We start from the raw sequence: 20779 nt of genomic DNA, 5'->3' as shown, positions 1-20779 counted from the left end.
GCCTCCAGGCCCCGTGGCCTCGTCATCCAAACACCACCGCTCGGGATTGGCTGGCGGTTTACGCACGGTCTTCCCCGGGCTGCCAGTCAGGCCGAGCGCATGGACCAATCGTAGCCGGCGTAGCTCGCCTAGCCGAGTATGGAGCTGATGGTACAAGAGATGGGGGGCTCGGCACGCACCAGTAATCCAGTAAATAGTTATCACTTGGCTTCCTCCTGCTCGCCTTGTCTGAAAAAGTCACTTGTTTGAGAACCTAGGCCACGTCTTCTCTTCCCCAACACACACATTGCACCTTGGGGCCCCGAGTCATCGAAGTCACTCAGTCATTGTATAAAACTCGCACTTCATCGCGTGTGCAAAAAAGGCCGGTCTGCGCCACACCATACCGACGCACACGAGTTGTGTTTGCTTTTTTACCGAGCACGGCGTCTGACCAGCGACGGACCATAACTTCACGAGCCGTTGCGGCCGAAAGAACTCCATCCGGCCCCGTCGTCCCCTGATACTCTTGAGCACACATCATCTTCTTCTTCGAACAGTTTTACGTACTCTTCGAGTTTGGGAACCCCTCCTTGTTGTTTTTATTTTATTTCCTCGAGCTGGCGAAGTGCGGGATCAATGCCTTATTAATTCAATTTACCGGTTGTGGAGGAACAGACGGGGTTTGTACTATAGTTGAGCGAGCCGTCAGGCGAACACCTTGAACCGTTCAGCGCTGCCACGGACGGGCGACACAGACGTGCGAAACTCCGCCACGATTCCCGGGCAGCTTACCAGACCGTGTACTCTTGGTTGACGACGGCCGGTGACAAAAATAATAATAAAAACCACTGGCTGTGTCCAGTGTTTTTTTCCGGGGAGGGATCACAGACGAAATTAGCGGAATTGTTTGACCGTGCACGATGGCGACAATGATGGATCTTCATCGGAGAGCGCACCAAATGCCGCATGGTTCATGTAAGCCCAAAACATAAAATTTGCAATATTGATAGTAATATATTCACAGTCTGTAATAACTGCATTGCTAATGCACAGTCTACAATTGTGATCAGACCGACTGTGGCACTGGCTAATTTACAATTTATCAACTTTTTTTCATTGTTTTTCATTTTCTTATACATCATGTTGAAGTCAGTAACTGCAATATCCATTGCTGTTCAAAATACAATTTAGCAACAATAATCATTACTTTAAACAACATAAAACGATTCCCTATTGAAATATCGAATGTATATTGTCATAACCTTGTCGTTGAGATTTCCTTTTAAAAGAGGTTTTCTTCGTCCAATTAAGCAAAACAAATTCTTGACAAATTTGTATACTTTGTTTTCATTTCATAGTTTGTTAAAAATAGAATTTAAAAAAAGTTTCCAAATTATTTTGTAATAATTGAACATGGGCCTAATCGCGCATCAGCCTGTTCGCAGTTTTGTGTGTTGTTTACAGGAGGTTTAACTTCGGCCTTTTACAAGTGTTGATTTTTGTTTCATATTTTTTTTTCCGTTGTGTAATAGTATATTCTTTAGTTGGCTACACATTGTCTCGTCTCGCGTGAAGCTACACAGCGGCTCTATAGTATAGATGTAACGGTACCTGCATTATTTTTTGGTCAAGTACCCTAGTGTCATGTATACGTACGCGCCATTACTTTTTATATGCATTACACTGTAGGCCTATACATAGAGGATGCAAACCACTAGAATTCTAGCGAATCTAAGCCTCTTCATCGCCATTTTTTTATCAGTGTCGGAGTCATTATGCATGAATTATAACAGAATAGGGCCCTACAAAGTTACAAGTTCAATACACGGGAAAGAAAACCATCGCAGCGGCTGTGAGTGCTGGTTTCCGAGGGTCCATGCCGCGTATTTTACCCGTGTAGTACTCCGTGTTGACACGCTGAATGCTTCTCTCCGTGTTTTTTTTTGTTACACTGTAACATGTAAATAATCGGCGTCCATTTTTTTTTCCTCTCTGCATATTTCATTCACTTCGATTCACATCATTGACATCGCGTGTAATTCGCTTCAGCAAACCGAGACCGAAGAAGGAGAAAAAAATCTCGAATGAAATCTGACCAATAAAATATCAATAATGACGAATTATTCATATAACAATAAAAAGTATCAATTCTTATTGAGGTCAACAATATCAATTTAGCTCTAACATATGAAAAATATTTTGATTAGATATGCCATGTTTTGATCTGGCAGTAGAAAAACGCAGTGCAAAATTGTGTTTGTTTTATCCTATTCGCGAAAGAAATTGTTTTGTTTTCGTGTGAAAGAAATTGAGAGCAACGTTTTCACATTTTCCTTTCAGCATTAATTTTAGTTCATGCATTTTTTTTTTTTTTCAGTCGTCACATTATATTTTTATAACTTTTTGAAAGCATTCATTTTTGAACCGATTACCATTTGACGTTGTGCGTACATCAAAATGAGGAATGTTGTACATATTCAACCAAATCTCCTCATATTGTTTTACCATTCAATTTATACATATTATTTCGGTCCTTTATATTTCATGAAGTCACTTTTCTGAAAGCACATTTTAAAATTTAGGACTGTGTTGAGTCCTGAGTACTCACAAATGATGACTGTTAAGCATAATTCTCAACAAAAATGTGGCCTATTTTACCTTTCTGTAAATACATTTTAATAGAGCCTTTTGTTTTATTTCCTAGAGGTGTGTTTTAAATTTTGCACCGTGTTATGTTGTGCTTATGGGTCGTTGCATAAATTTGAGGTCCACATTTTTCCTGTCCCTGTTACATCTGACATCTATGATTATATAATTCTGATGCACTCCTTAATGCAGTCATCCTCCAAGAGTGATTTAAATGAATAGTAAACTACCTCTCCAACAATTGCAAAATTGTTTGAAGTCATTCTTAATGATACTTGAATGGCAAATTATTGTACCAAGGAATACAGAAAAAGGAAAAAATGTCACACTTTGGACCCTAAATTTAAGGATGAACCTTATTCCAAATAGTAAGTTGGTGCATACAGTGTGAATCACTCATGTACTTTTCAAGTTACGGATCACAAAAAAGGTGTACGTTCTTTCAGCAAAACGAAAACAATGCACACACATCTCTATGTGGTTTTTTTTCGTTGTGCTGAAAGAACACTGGACTTTTTTGTGATCCGTGGACAGAACCTTAACACGGTGGTTGTGTTTCAAATTCTGTAACTTGAAAAGGTACATGAGTGATTTGCATGATTCTTGTACTAAAAAGTAAAAGAAAGATTATGAATTGGGCTTTCATATCCTAGATCTTGAAAGTGCTACATACAGAACTTTACTACAAAAATGGTCCCGTCATTTGGGCTTCGCTTTTTTGACTCACCCTGTATACTCAACAAAAAATCGAGCCAGTGCGACGAAAGAATTATCCTTCCCCTGTCAAGCCCCATCCTGATGGGACATCACACCGGCCTGCAATTGGCCTTAATTTGAATTTGATGCAGCAAAACCAATTACGGTTAAAAAATAAAGTATAATAAAAAATAAAAACAGGATGACTGTCGTTGTCATTAGGATATCGCGGCGGGCGCCATACGATACTCCACGACATCTGGTCGGCGTATCGTCTGACACCGCGTACGGGAGCGCCAGTCGCTGGGTCGCACGACGATATTGTTTTAAAGCATGGTTTCGGGTTTTATCTTTCTTCCATTTAATATTTCAGACATTTTTAATTTGCAGTCTTTAAGTAGAAACTGTGTACTTCGTTCCTTAAGTGCAACATGTGGGTTTTACATGGCCTCTTGTTTTTTCGATGCTACAGTGCAATTTCTAGTAATGATATTGTAACAGGTTGAATTTTTAAAATAAAATGTATTCCTCTTCATGTGATGAACATCTTTCAATATTTCCATGATAGCATCAGTATTCATAATATAATTCTTTTTTTCCCTTACACACTGAATTTTTGGAACAACAGTCTTCTCTTCAATTTAAATTTTCCAAACCAACACACAATTTTATTGTTTTTTTCTCTCCTTTTTAGTGTTAAAAACAAATTCTGTTAATTATATTCGAACGTAAAGTGTAACTTCAATCTAGAAAACTTCCAAAACGAGTGGGGCCCGACCGATTTTTTGGTGACATTTTTTGCCTTTTTGTGCACGATTTGTATTGTGTATAGCTCAGTGAGAAGGAACTTTTTATGGGGGTCAAAGGTCGATGGATTGTACATGACAGAATTTCCCTGGAAGGGACGGCCACTCGTGCGTGACGCTGTCAACAAAGTTCAGTTTTCAGTGTCAGAACCGTCATAATTCTTCCCCTTCTGTCATTTTTCTGCGTTCTTTTTAAGGGAAACATCATTATTGTTGTGAGACTAAACAGCAAAAATTGTGTTGTTCTTTATAGAGGCACAGGCAATTTTTTTTTCTTATAAACACAGCCACATTGACGTCTTTTGTAGTTTGATACGTAGTTTAAATTTCGTCTTTTGAAACGGGATTTTGAACAACTTCTGAAATGATTCTCGTGTATAATACCGGTACCTTCACAACTGATCTGAAATTACATGTGTAAACATTAGTTCTATCTGCAGTTGATCGTTATCGTTTTTGACGATTGCAAATGTGCCTTTTTTTTTTTTGTCAGATAGCTTAGTATAATATTGGTATCGGGATTTATTTATTTATTTTTTTTATTTCATTCTGGTAAACGAAAGTATGAAACCAAGGATTCCGCAAAAGTGCCCCTATAGGCACTGTAGCTCGCACGCCTGAAGAAACCTGTAGAGAGATGAGACAGTGAGAATAAAGTATATTTTTAGAGGTGGGAGGAAAACCCCAGAAGAATATTTTGGGGAAAACCCACGGAATCAGGTAGAGAATAAAAATTCAATCCACATGTGGTCCGGGCAGGAATCGAACCCTGGTCATAGCGGTGGAAGGCGAGGAAAGTAACCACTGTGCCAACTGATATTTTAAGCCTTGAAGTGAACTCATGTTGTCCGTCACTAAACCGCAGGCACTGGAGGTTAATTTTGATGCCGAAACCGTTTCTTTTTATTATTATTTCGTAATTTGTATATTAAAGTCTAAATATCGTAAATGCCCACAGATGACAATAATTTAATCAAAAATTGCGAGGCATTTGAGGTTAATTTTGCCAATGAAAGCTGTTTGTTTATTTCTATTTGAAGTTTAAATTTCCTAAATGTCCACGGATGACAATAATTATTGAATCAATTGTGCGGAATTGACTTTCGGTATACCAACGTGACAAAGATTCGATTCTCCGTCAGCGTTGTTAGATTAATTGTGCAAACAATGCGTTACCGTATCGCACGCGCGGCATTATGACGAGACAGGGCCGTTGTTAAAAAAAAAAAAAAGCGACGTTAATCATCATCGCCCGGAATGATGATAGGATCAGGAAGCGCGCAGAGCAGCGTGTCCTCGCCACAGGATACGCGGGAAATAAGCTCTCAATTACGGCCACTTCATGCCGGCCGGTCCGCCGGCTTGTAATTTATCGAATTTGGCGGTCGTTTAACAATATGATTGGCGCTCGTCGTAGAACGGCAAACAGTGCGGGCCGGTGCAAAGGGCTGATTGGGGCCCGTGAATCGCGGGCTGTGTAGATGCTTGTAGTATGGTTGTCAAAAGAGTTGTATGAGCACTAGGTATGCACTCGAATTGCACTTTACACCGCCGATAATCTCCATAGTTAAGCCAGGTTGCACAGCCCCCCTACCCCCCCCCCCCTTACCCCTCGGGGCACATCAGTAACGGGAATTGAGCCCATCATTCTTAACTCCGTGGATCGTGATCTCAGCTCGGCTTACGAGAAAAAGTCGTATATACACGGAGGATGCGATGATGAAACGCATTATGCATGCAAGGCCTGGCAATGTATTCAACAGACTGAGCGTGCGAACACCCCCCCCCCCCCCTTCTCCCCTGTCTCTGTCTTTTACCCTGTCCGTTTTGCCCTGGGGCTAATTTCATTGTTTGCATGCCGAATTGTATGATGTATATAATTATGACTCGGGATGCGCTCCGATCCTATGTCAGCACATGCAGTCCGAGTTCGCCGTGCACAAGTCAGTTTGCTCGGGGGCGATCGAGTCGCAAGGGCCCCCGCTTGATACATCAGCGTGCGCGCCACGGCATGCATGCAGCGTGGCAAATCGATCTCTTCCCCCCTCGGAAGCAGGGAGCCGTTTCCGATCTCTCTTTTCCCCCTCTCCGGTTCTGAAGTGGCTTTTTCCACCGATACCTCCTTGTCTCTCGAGAGACTCCCCCGGCCCCCCATATGATACCTCCATTTTGATGGCTTTGGTGCCAGCGGTTACTAGCAGTATTGATGATGCCGTCGACGGACGTGACTTTCCCCCCTTGGAAGTCAAACCACACACGCTCTAGCCCCGGACAATTTTTTTGTTTAAAGCCTAGCCTCCGGGCTTATAGAACGGGGAGCTTCCGGCGGGCTTTGATTCCATCGCTCGAAGCGGAGCTTAAAAACCAAAATCGTGGGCCAATTTTGGGCACGCAGCAGCTCTTGTTTTTCTTCTTATTTGCACTGCTAATTTTGACGTGTAACGGTGGAGAAAGCAGCGAGTGGGGGGGGGGGGGGCTCAGTAGGATATGTTATCCTAATCCATAATTGGTCGATAATGTTAGGGAGTAGGCTAGTTAACGCCTCACGGGACGGGTCTGGTATGGCACCGTTAGTCCCTGAGCCGCAGGCTTACACCTGTGTACGCTGGCGCGTATAAGAGAAAAAACACTGACATCAGGACGAGTTAAGTGGCAGACGGCGCATCATTATGGACGTCAAATATTCCGCAATTAGCTCTTCTCTCAGAATCTTTAATTGAAAATGACATGTTTGACCCAAATTATGGCACAGTGGTATTCGTCCTACGGAAGATTACGATAAAGCTGAACAGGAATGCGTGATATCGTTACACATTTTGACGGTTGCTCTCTAAATTCAAAAGAGTGAAATTAGGGACTAGACGTTTTAGAGTGAAAATCACTCTCATTTTAGATCGAAAAAGTCTGGAAAAAAAGAACAACTTTAGTCGAAGCTCGAGTAGAAACTCGATCGTTTCGATTGAAGGAATTTCACTCTAAAACGTCTAGTCCCTAGTTTTCGGCTGGAGTGAATCTTCACTCAATGGAGTGAATTTTCACTCTTTGGAAATTAGAGAGTGATATTCCATGAAGTAAGAAAACTGAAGATTATTAAAGGGAATATACAACATTTGCAAACATCAAAAAACAAAAATTATCACGTAATACCTTACTGGACTGTTTAGTGAATGACAGTCTAAAGCATCCTGTAAAGTCATGGCACCTGCAATGTGCCGACATTTTCAGGAAAAGTGGTATTTTTGTATCGATTTCCAACGCTGGTCGGCCAAGCGTTGGGAAAAAAACTGGCTTTTTTCAAATACTGCTCCTAATTTATCATATTTAGTTAGTCCACATTTTGTTTGCGATCGATAAGACACCTGTGAACGTATCAGAAATGGTAACCCTTTTCTTAAAGAATGTTGTCTCTTAAACAATTTACTGTATACGCTTATTAATTCATTTCTTGTTTGGTATGATAATTTGCCCTTTACGTCAACCTTTGACCTCGAGTAGCAATTATTGGGGTAATAAAATGTAACAAACAAACAAACACTCGAAAACCAGTCGTGCATACAATTTCGGATGAGGTAAGAATCGTTCAACCGTTTCATGTAATAAAGGATTTCAATGCTAATAAGGAAAAATAACAAAATTAAGCTGAAATGCAGATAATTATTCACATTTAATAATATCCTTTGTGTCATGATCATCTTGATAACAAAAATTCCTTCAAGACCAGTTAATACGGTCCAAAATAAACAAGTCTCGAGAATGTATCGTGGAGTACTTGAGTTTATCTTTAGGTCACGCGTCAATTATTTTTGTCCGGCCGCGGTCTGACGGATCGGCCAAAATCCTGTTAACTCGCCCCGCTCTCTCGCCCCGTCATAATATACGTCTCGGAGTCCCGTAGCTTGTTTAAACACCTTTTGTGTCAGTTAAAACAACATTTCGGGGCCGAGATGGCCCGAAGTAAGTGTGGGGAAAAGTGGCAGAGCCGCGTAAATCGTGTTTGTATACAGAATTAAGCCCGTGCTGTCATGATCCTTTGCGAGTCGAGAGAGCGGCTTACGCCCACCAGATGTGCCGTGAAAAACCGCGTTGTGCCCGCGTGCGTGTGGACGGTTTACTGCTCGCGCCTGAGCATTTTGACGGGGCTAATTTCGCCAGTCCTTTTTTCCCCCTAAATGAAGGGGACATATCGTGTTAACATGCTTTTAGCGTGTTTTGTTACACCAATCTTCGGCCGATCTGTGGTAGGGGCTCGTATGCACATACCGATGGGTTGGTTTCACCTCAGGTCATATAGCCTGTTTAAAGAGGAAGACAAAATTATGCAGTAAATTTCCTAGAGATATTTTGTTTGTTTTACAAAACTTGAACCAATTATATAATAGGTTTTCAATTTCCCCTTGTAGACCTTTAATCATGCTGCCACCATTCCAGTCATGTTCCCTGTATCCAATAACAGTACTGAATAATTTTAATGGGTTTTTTTGTGCAAAAAGGAACCAGACTATTTTTCCTTCCAGCCTCGCTTTGGTTACGTTATTTGAATGGGAAAAATCATGATTATGGTGTATTGTTACCTAAAATCCACTGTCAATACCTCAGGGCTAAATTATCTCAGTTTCATGACACACAACATTTCTGCGAGTAATTTTTTTCTCCGATTCACCTCCCAAAAGACAAGTTTTGCCCTTTTATATGGGCTATGTTGGTAAAAGAGCAAGCGGTGCAGTGTTCACACATCAACGAAATCAGTCGACTGCGCACGGCACATCAATTATGCGTGTGTTCCCAGCTAATGAAAACATTGTCAGTAAGGGGTTTTTTTGCAGCATGATGCGCTAGCGCTGCAAAAAAACGAACGGTACCCGAGTGTGAAAGTGACTAACATGCATGATGAGCAAGGGATAGTAGGCGCTTATCTTTGTACCCTCACCATGCTCACCGTCGCACCTCCAACTTGTCACCCCGATACAGGGGAATATCCCCCTCCCCCCACACACGTCTGAGCCTCTTGTTAAAAAATTCAACACTCTCTTTTCACGCTTAGCGCGCCGATCGGGCCCTAGCCGTGATAATAGTCTTGTTCTTGAGGCCCCGCTCTAGTCCATTTCTTCCGGAACGCTAAACTCGGACGAGCAAGAAAACTGTCCGCGCCAAGTTTGTCACGGCTCGGTGCTACATCGAGTGTCTTTTATTTTTATTTTTTTCGAATCGCTGGTCAGGTGCTTGCGATTTTATTCTATTCAATTTATTTTACAGATGAGTTGATTTGTATGTGCGTTCGTATTTTATGAACCGTTAACAATAGATTCGTATCATTAGCATTGTTTTAAGGAGTTAGACCATGGCAGGGACGGTTGGTGTATGTGTGTTTATTAACTATGACTTGAAGTGTTCAGTCCAAAGTGGGATTACGGAAATTTATGAGCCGACGCGCGCATGCGTGCAGCACTCGTTAAAGGAGCTGGCGATTGTTGACACAAAACTCAAATAAATTATTTCAAATAGTCGTTCAGTTGAACTTAAAATCATTTCCGTGACATATAACACTTCAACGGAAACATCAGTCATACTTCACTGAATAATGTACGATCGTTTGGAAAGGATTACCTTCACCCATTCGACCCCTTAAAATTCGAGTGTTATTCTCTGAATCTTATGAAAAAGGTTTTTCTTTGTCCCAAACAAATTTGAGACTGTGTAATCTTCATTTCTTACATTTTCAGGTTTTGTGGGTTCTCTTTGTCAAACAGGTCACGGTGGAGTGAACCAACTCGGCGGCGTTTTTGTGAACGGGAGGCCGTTGCCCGACATGGTGCGACAGCGGATTGTCGACCTGGCCCACAGCGGCGTCCGGCCCTGCGACATCTCCAGGCAGCTCCGCGTGTCGCACGGCTGCGTCAGCAAGATTCTTGGCAGGTAGGAATTATAGCACAGGCTACACATTTTGTGCAATAGGGCCTACACTGTCGAACAAAATTTCGCAGAAACAAACCAAATTAACTGTTGTGTCGATCAAAACAGTGTGTCGATCAAAAGCACTCACGTACAGCAGACACTACTTGTGACGAACTGTCGAATAAATATTCGCTGAAATACAAATATTTGTACATGTTGTTGAACGTAATTACATTTTTTGAAACAGGGATCAAAAAGACGCTGCACAGGCCGACACCATACATGACTAACAAAAACTCGCATACCAAGCGTAGATCAAGCTAACTTTAGATCGCATTTTAGACATAAAATGATAAATTAAACACGAAATATTCCAGTTGTACCTATTTTTGTTTAACAAATACTGCAAGTGTATACTGGAGGAATTTTCGACACAACAAAAACTCGACAAACCCTCGACTTTTGAGATGCGAGTGAGATCTTGCTACATTTTAACCTTGACTTGTCGGCAGAAAGTACAATAGTACGACCCGTATAATTATAAAGCGAGCTGTGATAAAAATAGCTCATTCCATCAGAAGCGTTCGACATTGCCTTTATTCCTTTTTTTTATTCAAACTCAAAATGTTGCTGGCATTAAAATATGCCAATAGATTATTCAAAAATAGTATGCAAATGTATCAAATGTACACAACAGATGCATAAGAATAGTTGATAATGCCAGAATATACTGTTACCATAATACAAGGTCACATCGTTTCAGTTTAGGGAATTTAATGATCTTTTTTTCCTTTCAAAATTACCATCATGATGCCGATATGTCTGGAAAAGAATCAATATATCTCTGATCATATGTTTAGTACATCTGGGTTTTTTCCGTATAGGTCTGTGTATTTTGGGTTTTTTTGGTTATTTTATTATGTAGGGGCAAGTACACGGCAGTGCGCACAGGCGATATTCTGTATGCTATACCCGCATATAATTTTCCCGCAGTGTGGCTCGGCGCGGCATGTTCTTAGCTTAATGGCCGCCGCTAACCACCAATCAAATTTCATATTTCGGCGATAAATTTTAATGGCGGGCCCGGGTCGTTAAAGACTAGTGAGGGAGCGTCTATGGCCACAATATGAGATCATTTTGCATTGGCTTGGAATCAAGCGCCGACCCGGCTCTCTGTGTGTAATGCTAATGCAACAGATGCAAATATATACCCGAGGAAACGGACTGTATTTTTGTTTTAATAATGGTATAATGTTTCATGTGCATCTGTGCGATCCCCCTTATACAGTTCACAACAATAATAGTACTTGTTTTGATAAAGGGTAATGCAGATGTTTGTTGTTGAATGTTATGCTAATGTATTCCGAGTGTGTCTCCTGATGACGAGCAGAGCGTACTGTTCGAAACGTCGTGTTATAAACCAACTGGTTCCTTTCAGGACCATACAACTCAGTAAGAGATATCTTTCAATCACATGGCGTTACCGCAAACCTCCCATTCATTGATTATGTCCACCAAGCAAACCCTTAAGTCTTATTTTTTCCAAGTGGATATCTTTTCGGGAAGGCCTATTTGTAGATATTGAAATCGGTTGAAAAAAGTATCTATTTTTGTGCGAAGAAAATAGCATATCGGCGTCTTTATTAATTTCATCGTCTGTAATGTTATTGCCAACAATATTATTTTGTGTTGTAACTTCACCATCACCACAATTACAATATTACCTTCATCATTGTTAAGTAACTATAAACATTATTGGCTGTGTCATATCGTCATTGGTGAACAAATGTATCATTGGTGAATCCAGGTGGGCGGGTGAGGGCGCTATTATCCTCTCTTAACACCCCCCCCCCCCCCCTCCCCATTAACCTTTGCCAGATCTACAAAAGTAGTGGTTCCAAAATGCTGATTATGTTAAAAAAAAAAAAAAAAAATGTACGAGTGTTTTGAAAATTTGCAATGTAGCCCAGATTATTCTTCGCATCCAAGGCCAAGGGCGACAGCTACACTCTTTCACAAAGGAAACGCGGGCTTCGCAAAGCATTGTGGGCAGGTCACTATACCTAAATCAGTACACGTGCATTCCGTGCACACGGTTAGGGATATAGGGCGGTGGGTACGAGGAAAATAAGGTACTCTCTTCACTTCATTTACAACTTCGATCTCAAAAAACACCCAGGTACTACGAGACGGGCTCCATTCGGCCCGGGGTCATCGGGGGCAGCAAGCCCAAGGTAGCCACCCCGAAAGTCGTGAACAAGATCGCCGAGTACAAGCGGCAGAATCCCACCATGTTCGCCTGGGAGATCCGTGACCGGTTACTGGCCGAGGCCGTCTGCGAGAAGGACAGCGTGCCCAGTGTCAGCTCCATCAATAGGTATAATAGCGTTACTTTATGATTCCCAGAAATTAATGACAATATTCTATGTTTCCGAGGAAGCCCTCCTTTTGGAATATACAGGGTGCGAGCGCCCTCTGTGGATCAAGGTTATTACTAGGGTGCGTACGACGGTTTTAACCTTTGAACCTAAACTGGTTGTGATAACAATTAGTGTCCGTCAAACTATGTGGCTTATGCAACAAAGGGGCTACTTCAAAGAGTGTTTAAAAAAATAATGCTGGTTCATAGTGCTGGTTCTTTTGATTTTTTTTATAAAATCTGAATTTCTTTTTAAAATGCAATCCCCCAAATTTCTGCTATATGATAATCGCCACAAAATGTGTACAAAAATGAAAGCAGAAAGATGGCTTGCTGCTTTGAGAAAATGATGATAAAAGAAAGTACCGGTGTGGTATTCATGAAACTGCGAACTCTATTTTACCTCATTGCGGCACTTCAAACTGAGCTTAAACACGACCCATTCGGCGGTCTTCCAGTTACCTAATATATCTTTTCAGAGGTCATATTCAGGAATTTCCTTCTCGTATAGAATTGTGCGCAATAAGCTGGGAGACAAGAAACCAGACGAGGACACGCTGACTGGCCTGGCCTCATCCTCAGCCTCATCTAACAGCATTCTCTCGCCGGAGGGGGACCGAACTGGCTCTTCTTATTCCATCAACGGTATCCTCGGCATCCCTAAACCGGAGAAGCGACACAAGCGGGAAGGATTCCCTGGTAAGTTGGAAAAAAAAACTTTTTCCTGGCAAATAAAATTTTTACAAATAAGAGAATAATAGACGTGACCTCGATTCCTCTGTTGTAAAGTGTTCAACCAATTTGTTTTCATGTTGTAGAATAGCCTTCGTTTGTTTCAGAATGTTTTTCCCCTGCATGTTACATATTGCAAAATTAGGTTCTATCAATTTTATTTGCGTATAGCCTTCATTTTGACTTCACCAAAGTTACACCAGACAATGTTTTTTCCTTCTTTTTGCATCGGCTTTTGTTTTTGGAAAGAACATCAGAACGATAAACCAGTTGATATTCCTCAAAGTTGCGGGACGTTTCGTCAGAAACATCCCTGTGAAAAAAATCTCGCATGTCTCGTGAGGGCTGTGGAGATTAATTACACAGTCATTCTCTCTTTTCAACATTTTATTTTCGTTAAATCACTTTCAAGCGGAAAGTCAGAGCACATCACATTTCGGATTTCAATCCTGATGACAATTACGATTTTGTGTTATTATTTAGTGCTCAATAAAAAGGTTCAATTATCTAACATTCCAGATTCACTTATTATTGTTTGATGGTCGAGGGCCATAATACGTCCCATGTTTTGTCAGTTACGAGACCCGCGTACCGCTCGAGTTACAACCTTGCTTCTCAAAAACAATCTACTAATTTTAACCCATTATTTGTCGCTGCTAGTGCTAATTATTACTGTATGAGTTCTTTTTATAGTTCAGTTATTATTTGCCTCGCGAAATTAATGCCCAGTCGTCTACAGATTTTCCAATCAGTGTGTGTGTGTGAGGCTGACGAGGATTATACTTTGGGTGACAAGTGAAACAATACGACCTGCGTATATTACTAGGTTGCAATAAAAGTCAGCGTTCCGTCTGACTGACCAGCTCTATGAGCTGTGCAGTAGTTAAAAAAAGAGGGGAAAAACTTCTCTGGCGGAACGGTGCCTAAGGCCTTCGCTGTATTGTCAGACATACCACGCGAAAAAGATATCTATTTAATGCTACTACTTTTTCCCCCATTTTGTGCAAGCTGTGTTTATTTATCTCGTGCTTTAATAAAACTTTGCTGACACCTGTCTTGGTATTTTCCTTTTATTTTAAATAATACAGATGATATGGCATGATGAAAACTTCAGTTATTTCACAATGTTAACATTCTTCTAGTGTGGGAACATAATTCGTAAAAGTGGCAAAAACTTGGAATAATTTCAAGAGATCAATTAGACAGCTATTTTTAGTCGCATTGCAATTGGGCTGGGAGGCTTATAGATGCATCGAGTGGTGAAAGGCGTTTAATCTTGCGAGTCCGCGCATGCGCAGATCAGGAAATCCGTGCTGCTTGCTTAGCGCATGCGTATTTTGCATGAAGACAATCTCGGCACGGTGGGTAATTGCAGTACGCGAGGCCGGTAAATCCTGATATAAATCCCGCAGTATCTCGCAGCTCTCAATAACATCGAGGGCGAGTCTGTGATATAACCATAATATTATTACCCTAATATACTCCATAAAAACATGGCTTCCGAGGTGTCGTGCACCACTGGAGCGTAGGCGGGAGATTAGGCGCGCTGATCGGCGCTCAGGCGGGGCGAAGTTTCCCCTGTAGCTCCGGTGAAACACGGAAGACCCGTAAAGAGAGAAAACATGTGTCCTGCTCCACACGGCTAGCCAAGCATAGTCATGATAACCGTCAAATGAAACAGGGGGAAAAGCCTGGAGGGTAGAGAGTATACAAAATAAAAAAAAATCAAGCGGCTGTATATTCTAACGTTATTATATCAATTCAAAATCGAGCTGTGGTTTAATTAGTGAACATGATTTTTGACGCGCGGCTTCAGATAAACGACCCATGAAGAGTGACATATCTGGTTTAATATCGCGGATATTGCCTTTACTTTCATTATTTTTTTCATGGAAGGTTTATTTCTTTACCGTGTGAACATTATATATTGGAGTTTAATGAAGCCTGCGGTTTGGAGTGATGCATACCAGCGATGATCCCGTGTTTATTTTTGACGGAAGTTATGATTACCAGTGTCGTTGCTCAATTTGGGAGTAGTATTATGAAACCGTGACTTGATTGATCCCTTAAGAGTCATGTCATTTGCTAAAACTCGGATTCAGCTGCGGTTCAGCTCCAAATAATTTGGGACCAAATGACTGTTCTGTAACATTTGGCCTGATCATTTTGATTGGATAGCCTGTACAGCAGAGAATGCATGTCAGTGAACCTTGGTCCTTGCGTACAGACATATCGAACAGTGTAGCATGAAGACGAACATATTGCGCAGATCGAAACGTCGACTTCAAGCCTTTAAAACTCAAAATGATTACAATGAAGATTGCAAACACAGGAACACTCGTTAATTTAGGTATAGCGTATGTTTTAATACCAATCTTAGGAAGTGGATAATGTCATTGTCAGAGGTAGTGTTTTTCTGAAAGTTGTTTGTCAGATCAAAACTTAATTGACTACAGTCGTGCGATCGTCACCTGTTTTAAGTCAAACAAGCCGACAAGTCAATTATACTGGTTCCGGGGCCACAATAATTTCCCCCGCCATCGCGCGATGCGCGATCCGGTGAGCCAATGGCGGGCGGCCTTATGCACACACGTCCCTCAGACTTTGTCCTACAATTACGCTAATTGGACGTCGGCCATCTTTCGTATCTCTTGGATTATTTATCGTAATGATCGTATCAATCAAGATAAGAGTGTTTTGGGCAATAGTAGAAGCCTATCAAGTGACCAAAAAAGCCGCTCGCTTTTTTACGATAAGCCACGGGCGGACTGATATAATATTCATATTCACGACGCGGAGGGAAAAGAGAGAGAAAAAAACCTGAAGTGGAATAAACCTATCCACGGAGCTCATGCATTTTTCATCTCTGATCGTCCTGTTTTTTTTCTTCACTATAGAGCCAAGAATAACGAGAATGTACACTCACGTGTATTAGCCGATATTTGAGATTTCTATATAAGGTTTATATTTGTTTGACCTTTTGTATTTTTCATTTACTCGGTGTTTTAGTTCCATTGATATGACATTGCTCCCCATCACTATTGCTAGCTTTAAAGATGTTGCGGTCTGTTAATTGGTCCCTCTGCTACACCTGTAGTCTGTTTGTCTATACACTTCATGTACATGTCAGTTTGTTCGTCCGTTCCTGCGTCCCTCTCGTTGCCTTTTTCATCGGTCTGTGCACTCTAAAAACTGAGTTTAGCAACTAAACACAATCTTGCTATCGCTTTGTAAAACATGTTCAAAGGCTAAACATTACGTGTCCGAGTCCTAACATCAATGTTCAATTGCTAAACACTATCCGTCATTAGGGTGTAAACATGTTTGGTATTAAAACATGTTTATAAAGTGATAGCAAGAAAGTGTTTAGAAAAGTGTTTAATAATCAAACACAGTTTTTGCAGTGTACGTGGTCGTTAGTAACCGTGTTCGTCTGCCTGTCTGTCTGTCTGTCTGTCTGTCTGTCTCTTAGTCAATCATTTGACCTTTTCCAAAGTTTGTTCTCAGATTCAGTTTTGCATCACCTACTTTGATGTCCCTTACAAAACAGCTTAGTTGGAGATATATAGTTGTCATGGTTGAATTGTTTTTAGTTTATTTAGCCCCATATACAAACAACAACAAATACATTTGTGGTGTAATAATCATTGAATATCAAAACGACAGGAAAAAAATAAAATAGCAGTCAAGCAAGAAGCATATTTGTAGGGTAAAGGATTATACTGAATAACGAAAATTAAAAAAAAAAATGGAATATGTGTTAGAAACTAAATCGACGACAAGTTCCAGGGTTGACCTTTCGGCAGTAATTTCTGATTAAAACACATCGTCAGTCCAAAACCCTGAAGAAAGTGATCATGAGAGACATAAAGCCAACTTCTTGAAGAACTCAAGAAGAGCGGTCAGCGAAGAGAAGTGGGGGAAAGGAAAAGAAGAAAGTGTTCACAGAGATGTACCCGTGGGACTGTACCGGCCATGACTCGGCGAGGACTGAACTCGATGCCTCGATCACGATTGAATTTCAAGAAAACAAATTTTCAGCAAAGTCCGGGAGAAAAACAAACCTCGCAGCGCGCGGGTCATTTAATGCCGCGCCGTCTCTCCTGGGGAGGGTCGGTGCATGGTTGCGCCGCTGCACTGCGCGAGCTCGGAGGAAATCCCAAGGTGTTTCTTTCCTCGGTTCGGAAAAACAGCTCAAACAAAAATTAAGGTAATTACTTCATTTTTGTGACCGGTTAGGTTGCTGGAAGATTTTGGAGTGTATTTGGGTGTTTTTGTTCTCTTCTTTGGAATCGTTCTTTGTAGTGAACTGGTAATTGGCATCAAATCCGTTTTCAATAACGATTTAGAGTGAAATTATGAATAGTTCCGAATTTGTGAAAATTGAAACATCTTATACTTTTTTTCATGATAAGGGATCTGAGATTTCCCTTAAATTCTCCCTCAAAATAAGAACTAAGTCAATAACTATATTCCGCTTGTCTTTGAACATCCTTTCAATTTGGTCACATTGAAATTCCGGGCCTTCTTTATAATGTCATTACAGGGATTAATGTCGTCAACTAGTACATACATCAGTCCGTCGTTGCCTAGTTTCAAAAGTTCAGCCGGCGCCGTGGCTCTGAGCCCTAAGCTCCGTCACCGTATTCCTCGGAGACAAACTTGATGATGTCCAAAGATGTGAGAAAAATAGAGAGAGAGGATGAAGCCCTAACTACACACAAGGCGCTGCTCGCGCCCTGTACATCTTTTGCTCATATATATCGCGGCGAACTTTTTACGCTCGACCTTGTTCGCCGTGGTTAATAAGCCGTTGCGAGCCGGCCATCTGTACACTTCGCCCCGCGCGCTGGCACGCTCCGCGGCCGCTGATATTGAGTTAATAGAGCTCCGGATACGAGAACCACAATTCCAAACCATATATCCTCTTCTTTTTTTTAACAGAAAAAAAAATCCCACTGATTATGAGCAATCCATGCACGGATATGGCCGGCTGGATTTTACCCCCCTTTTTCCCCATTATTTTTTTCTTCTTCTCTCTCGATGTGAAATCCCCAGCGAGTAATAAACCATATATCATACTGTCATTTGAAAGACATTAGGGATAATCTTATATCATGAAGATGGGGGCTGTTGGCGTTTTTTAAAGTCCCATCCACGTGTCGAGTTTGTTGTGCGGGGCTAGAGTGCTTTGGAGGCCTTAATTCTCCCCCCGTCTGGAGTCTAAATGTTGACTGCATCCTGCATCCTCAATTTGTTTTTATTTTACGGAGATCACAGACTTGGTCACACGGAGCTCTGTGTATGCGCCGGGGTGTTGTTTTTTTCTTTCTTTGGCGAGTCGACTCGACGCGGTAGATGACAGGCCAATTTGGCGAGGGCTGCAACTTGATCGTCGTGCTTATTAAAAAGAAACGGCTCTTCTTTTATAGCTGGCGGAGGGCACTTGGGCAACATCCGATCTGGTCTCTCATCATCGCATCAGGGTCTCATCAACCGAGCGCGGATATCGCCGTTACCTTTATAAACCGTTGCTTGCTGCGAATAGCCCGCTCGTGTGGACGGCGCGCGAGCAGGGTCTTGTCCACCAAATTCCCAGGTCGCGAGAGAGGAACATACGATCGACGCATCTTCCGAATTAGTGACAAAAACAGATGTCGTTTGGAGAAAATCCAATATGATTCACTAGTCACTTTGTACTATACCCCTATTCATCTTTGTCCTGAACACAATTATTGTCTGCGAGGTTTTTGAAGTTCATGTCATTGTTGGTCATTCCATGAACAAGGTGATGAACGAAACGAAAAAAACGACTTGAAGTTTTTGTTACATATACGAGATGTAAAAGGGTCACTGATATTGCCAATATATCGCCGACAGACTATAAAAGCCGTGTCCGCACTGGACTTTTTTTGACAAAACGAATTCACACATAATGGTGTAAAAAAAAACCTACACATTTTCAACTTCCCTCAAATCTGTTTTTTAATTTACGCAGTTTTCCGCAACGAGCTCCATCATCACATTTACAAAAATGATTTTCATTTCGCATTTTTTGTTTTGTTTCCAAAAAAACCAAATCATTAAAAATGTCAAAATGAGACCCATAAGTATTATAAGAGAAACAAACCTCACAAAGTATTGCTAGGCCTATAAATCTTAATCAAGTGACATCCCCCTATTAAAGTGACGAGATATTCTTTTGTAGGGCTAGCTAATTATCTATAAATTTGACCGTGTTGGTATTGTTGGTGTCCCAGAGGATTTATTACTGAAAACAAAACGTCACTGGTACTCGGCAGTTGCCATTTTGAAAGTTCGACGGTACGGAAGTAGACGTGTTCCTTATTATATCGGGTGTATGATTATCGAGTGCACTCTTGTAACAGCTTTTTGGGAAACACTTTTGTCACCCATTATTACCGCATGAAGCAAAGACAGGTCCCAGCGGTGCGCCCTCACTCGTCAATTAATCTTCGCCACAAACCGAACATCCTCGAGAATTCAATTTGACAAGCGGCTTACATGCAGAGGCAATCAACTCCCTATAATTCCCCATGGAAGCCAGAGCGTGCCCAGTGCGCATGAGCGAGCACGGCATGACGGGAAGGGCTGTGCCTCCCCCTCTTCTTCTTCAACCCCCTCCCAAACCCTTCCGGCTGCACGGGGCTCAATTTCCCCCCTCTTGATTATATTTAATTTTTGGCCGCTGCTCGCTTGTAATCAAATTCCGAGTCGGGGGGAAGGCAATACAGAAATGTGCATGATAGATCGCACGTCGGGGAGTTTAACAAATTTCGTCAGCCGTGTCCCGAGAGGGCATAAATTGCCCATTTCCTATGGCGTTATTCCTACGCCAAAAAAAAAAACCAAGCGCGAACCCGAGTCTATAAGTCAGGGAGCGCAGAGCCAACATTGCACCCCCCCCCCTACTCCTAGCCGCCGCTGGCTGCCTGAAAAAGGGCCACTTCTGCTCAAGCAGATTAGCCAATTTGAGCCGGTCTCCGGGGATTCCAGCACGCGGCGCGCGGAGCCGCTCGTCAAGCCGTGTGTGTGCCCGAGAACGCGGTGCGGTCCCGCCCGGCCCAGCATACATCTCCTGGCTCGGTCATGTCCACGCACACATAAGAAAGAACACACATCACATTATACCCTCTCAGTCCACAAAACCTCCGCCGTTTGCTCTCTCTCTCTTTCTCTCAGACAAAAGATTGAGAAATCCCCCTCAGGGCTATTCCCTTCCATTACCGATGTCATCAATATGATAATGTCATTTTTGGTTCTGGGAGGGCTGACTTTGGCCACGCCGGCGGTGGTGGGACTCCGTTGCTTGGGTCGGTCCTTACCGCCCTCCTCGGGCCCAACCCCAAAACTCCGCAGAGGTCTCCCACTTCTAATAACACCCAGATTGATCACAAAGGTTGAAGAGCAATTGATAATGTAAAAACCCTCGATTGCCGGCGGTATTAACGGCGATTCTTCTGAAGACTCAACATCAGAATGGCTCTTCGTGTTTAACACTTATATCTGGTACTTGATGTTACTTTGAAAACAGTTAAACGTAATAACAAAAGCAAGTCCTCGCACGATATGGTTGAAAAAGAGG

General features: G+C 41.9%; 1 protein-coding gene across 3 annotated transcripts in view; it reads left to right on the top strand.

The window, feature by feature from the left end:
- The first annotated feature begins 142 nt into the window (after positions 1–142).
- LOC119732204 (paired box protein Pax-5-like) overlaps positions 143–20779 on the top strand; it is a 36419-nt gene continuing 15782 nt past the window's right edge. The window contains exons 1-4 of one of the 3 annotated variants that reach the window (XM_038205634.1): positions 143–957; positions 9878–10043; positions 12202–12399; positions 12953–13140. In XM_038205634.1, the coding sequence (XP_038061562.1) occupies positions 903–957; positions 9878–10043; positions 12202–12399; positions 12953–13140 (607 nt within the window). In that variant the 5' untranslated portion in view covers positions 143–902. The remainder of the gene's footprint in view (positions 958–9877; positions 10044–12201; positions 12400–12952; positions 13141–20779) is intronic. The other 2 variants (XM_038205633.1, XM_038205635.1) reach the window with 2 other exon arrangements.

This window comes from Patiria miniata, unplaced genomic scaffold, assembly GCF_015706575.1.
Source record: "Patiria miniata isolate m_02_andy unplaced genomic scaffold, ASM1570657v1 HiC_scaffold_24, whole genome shotgun sequence".
Taxonomy (NCBI): Eukaryota; Metazoa; Echinodermata; class Asteroidea; order Valvatida; family Asterinidae; genus Patiria; species Patiria miniata.
Note: the sequence above shows the minus strand (reverse complement) of the source record. Positions and strands in the feature narration are given on the sequence as shown.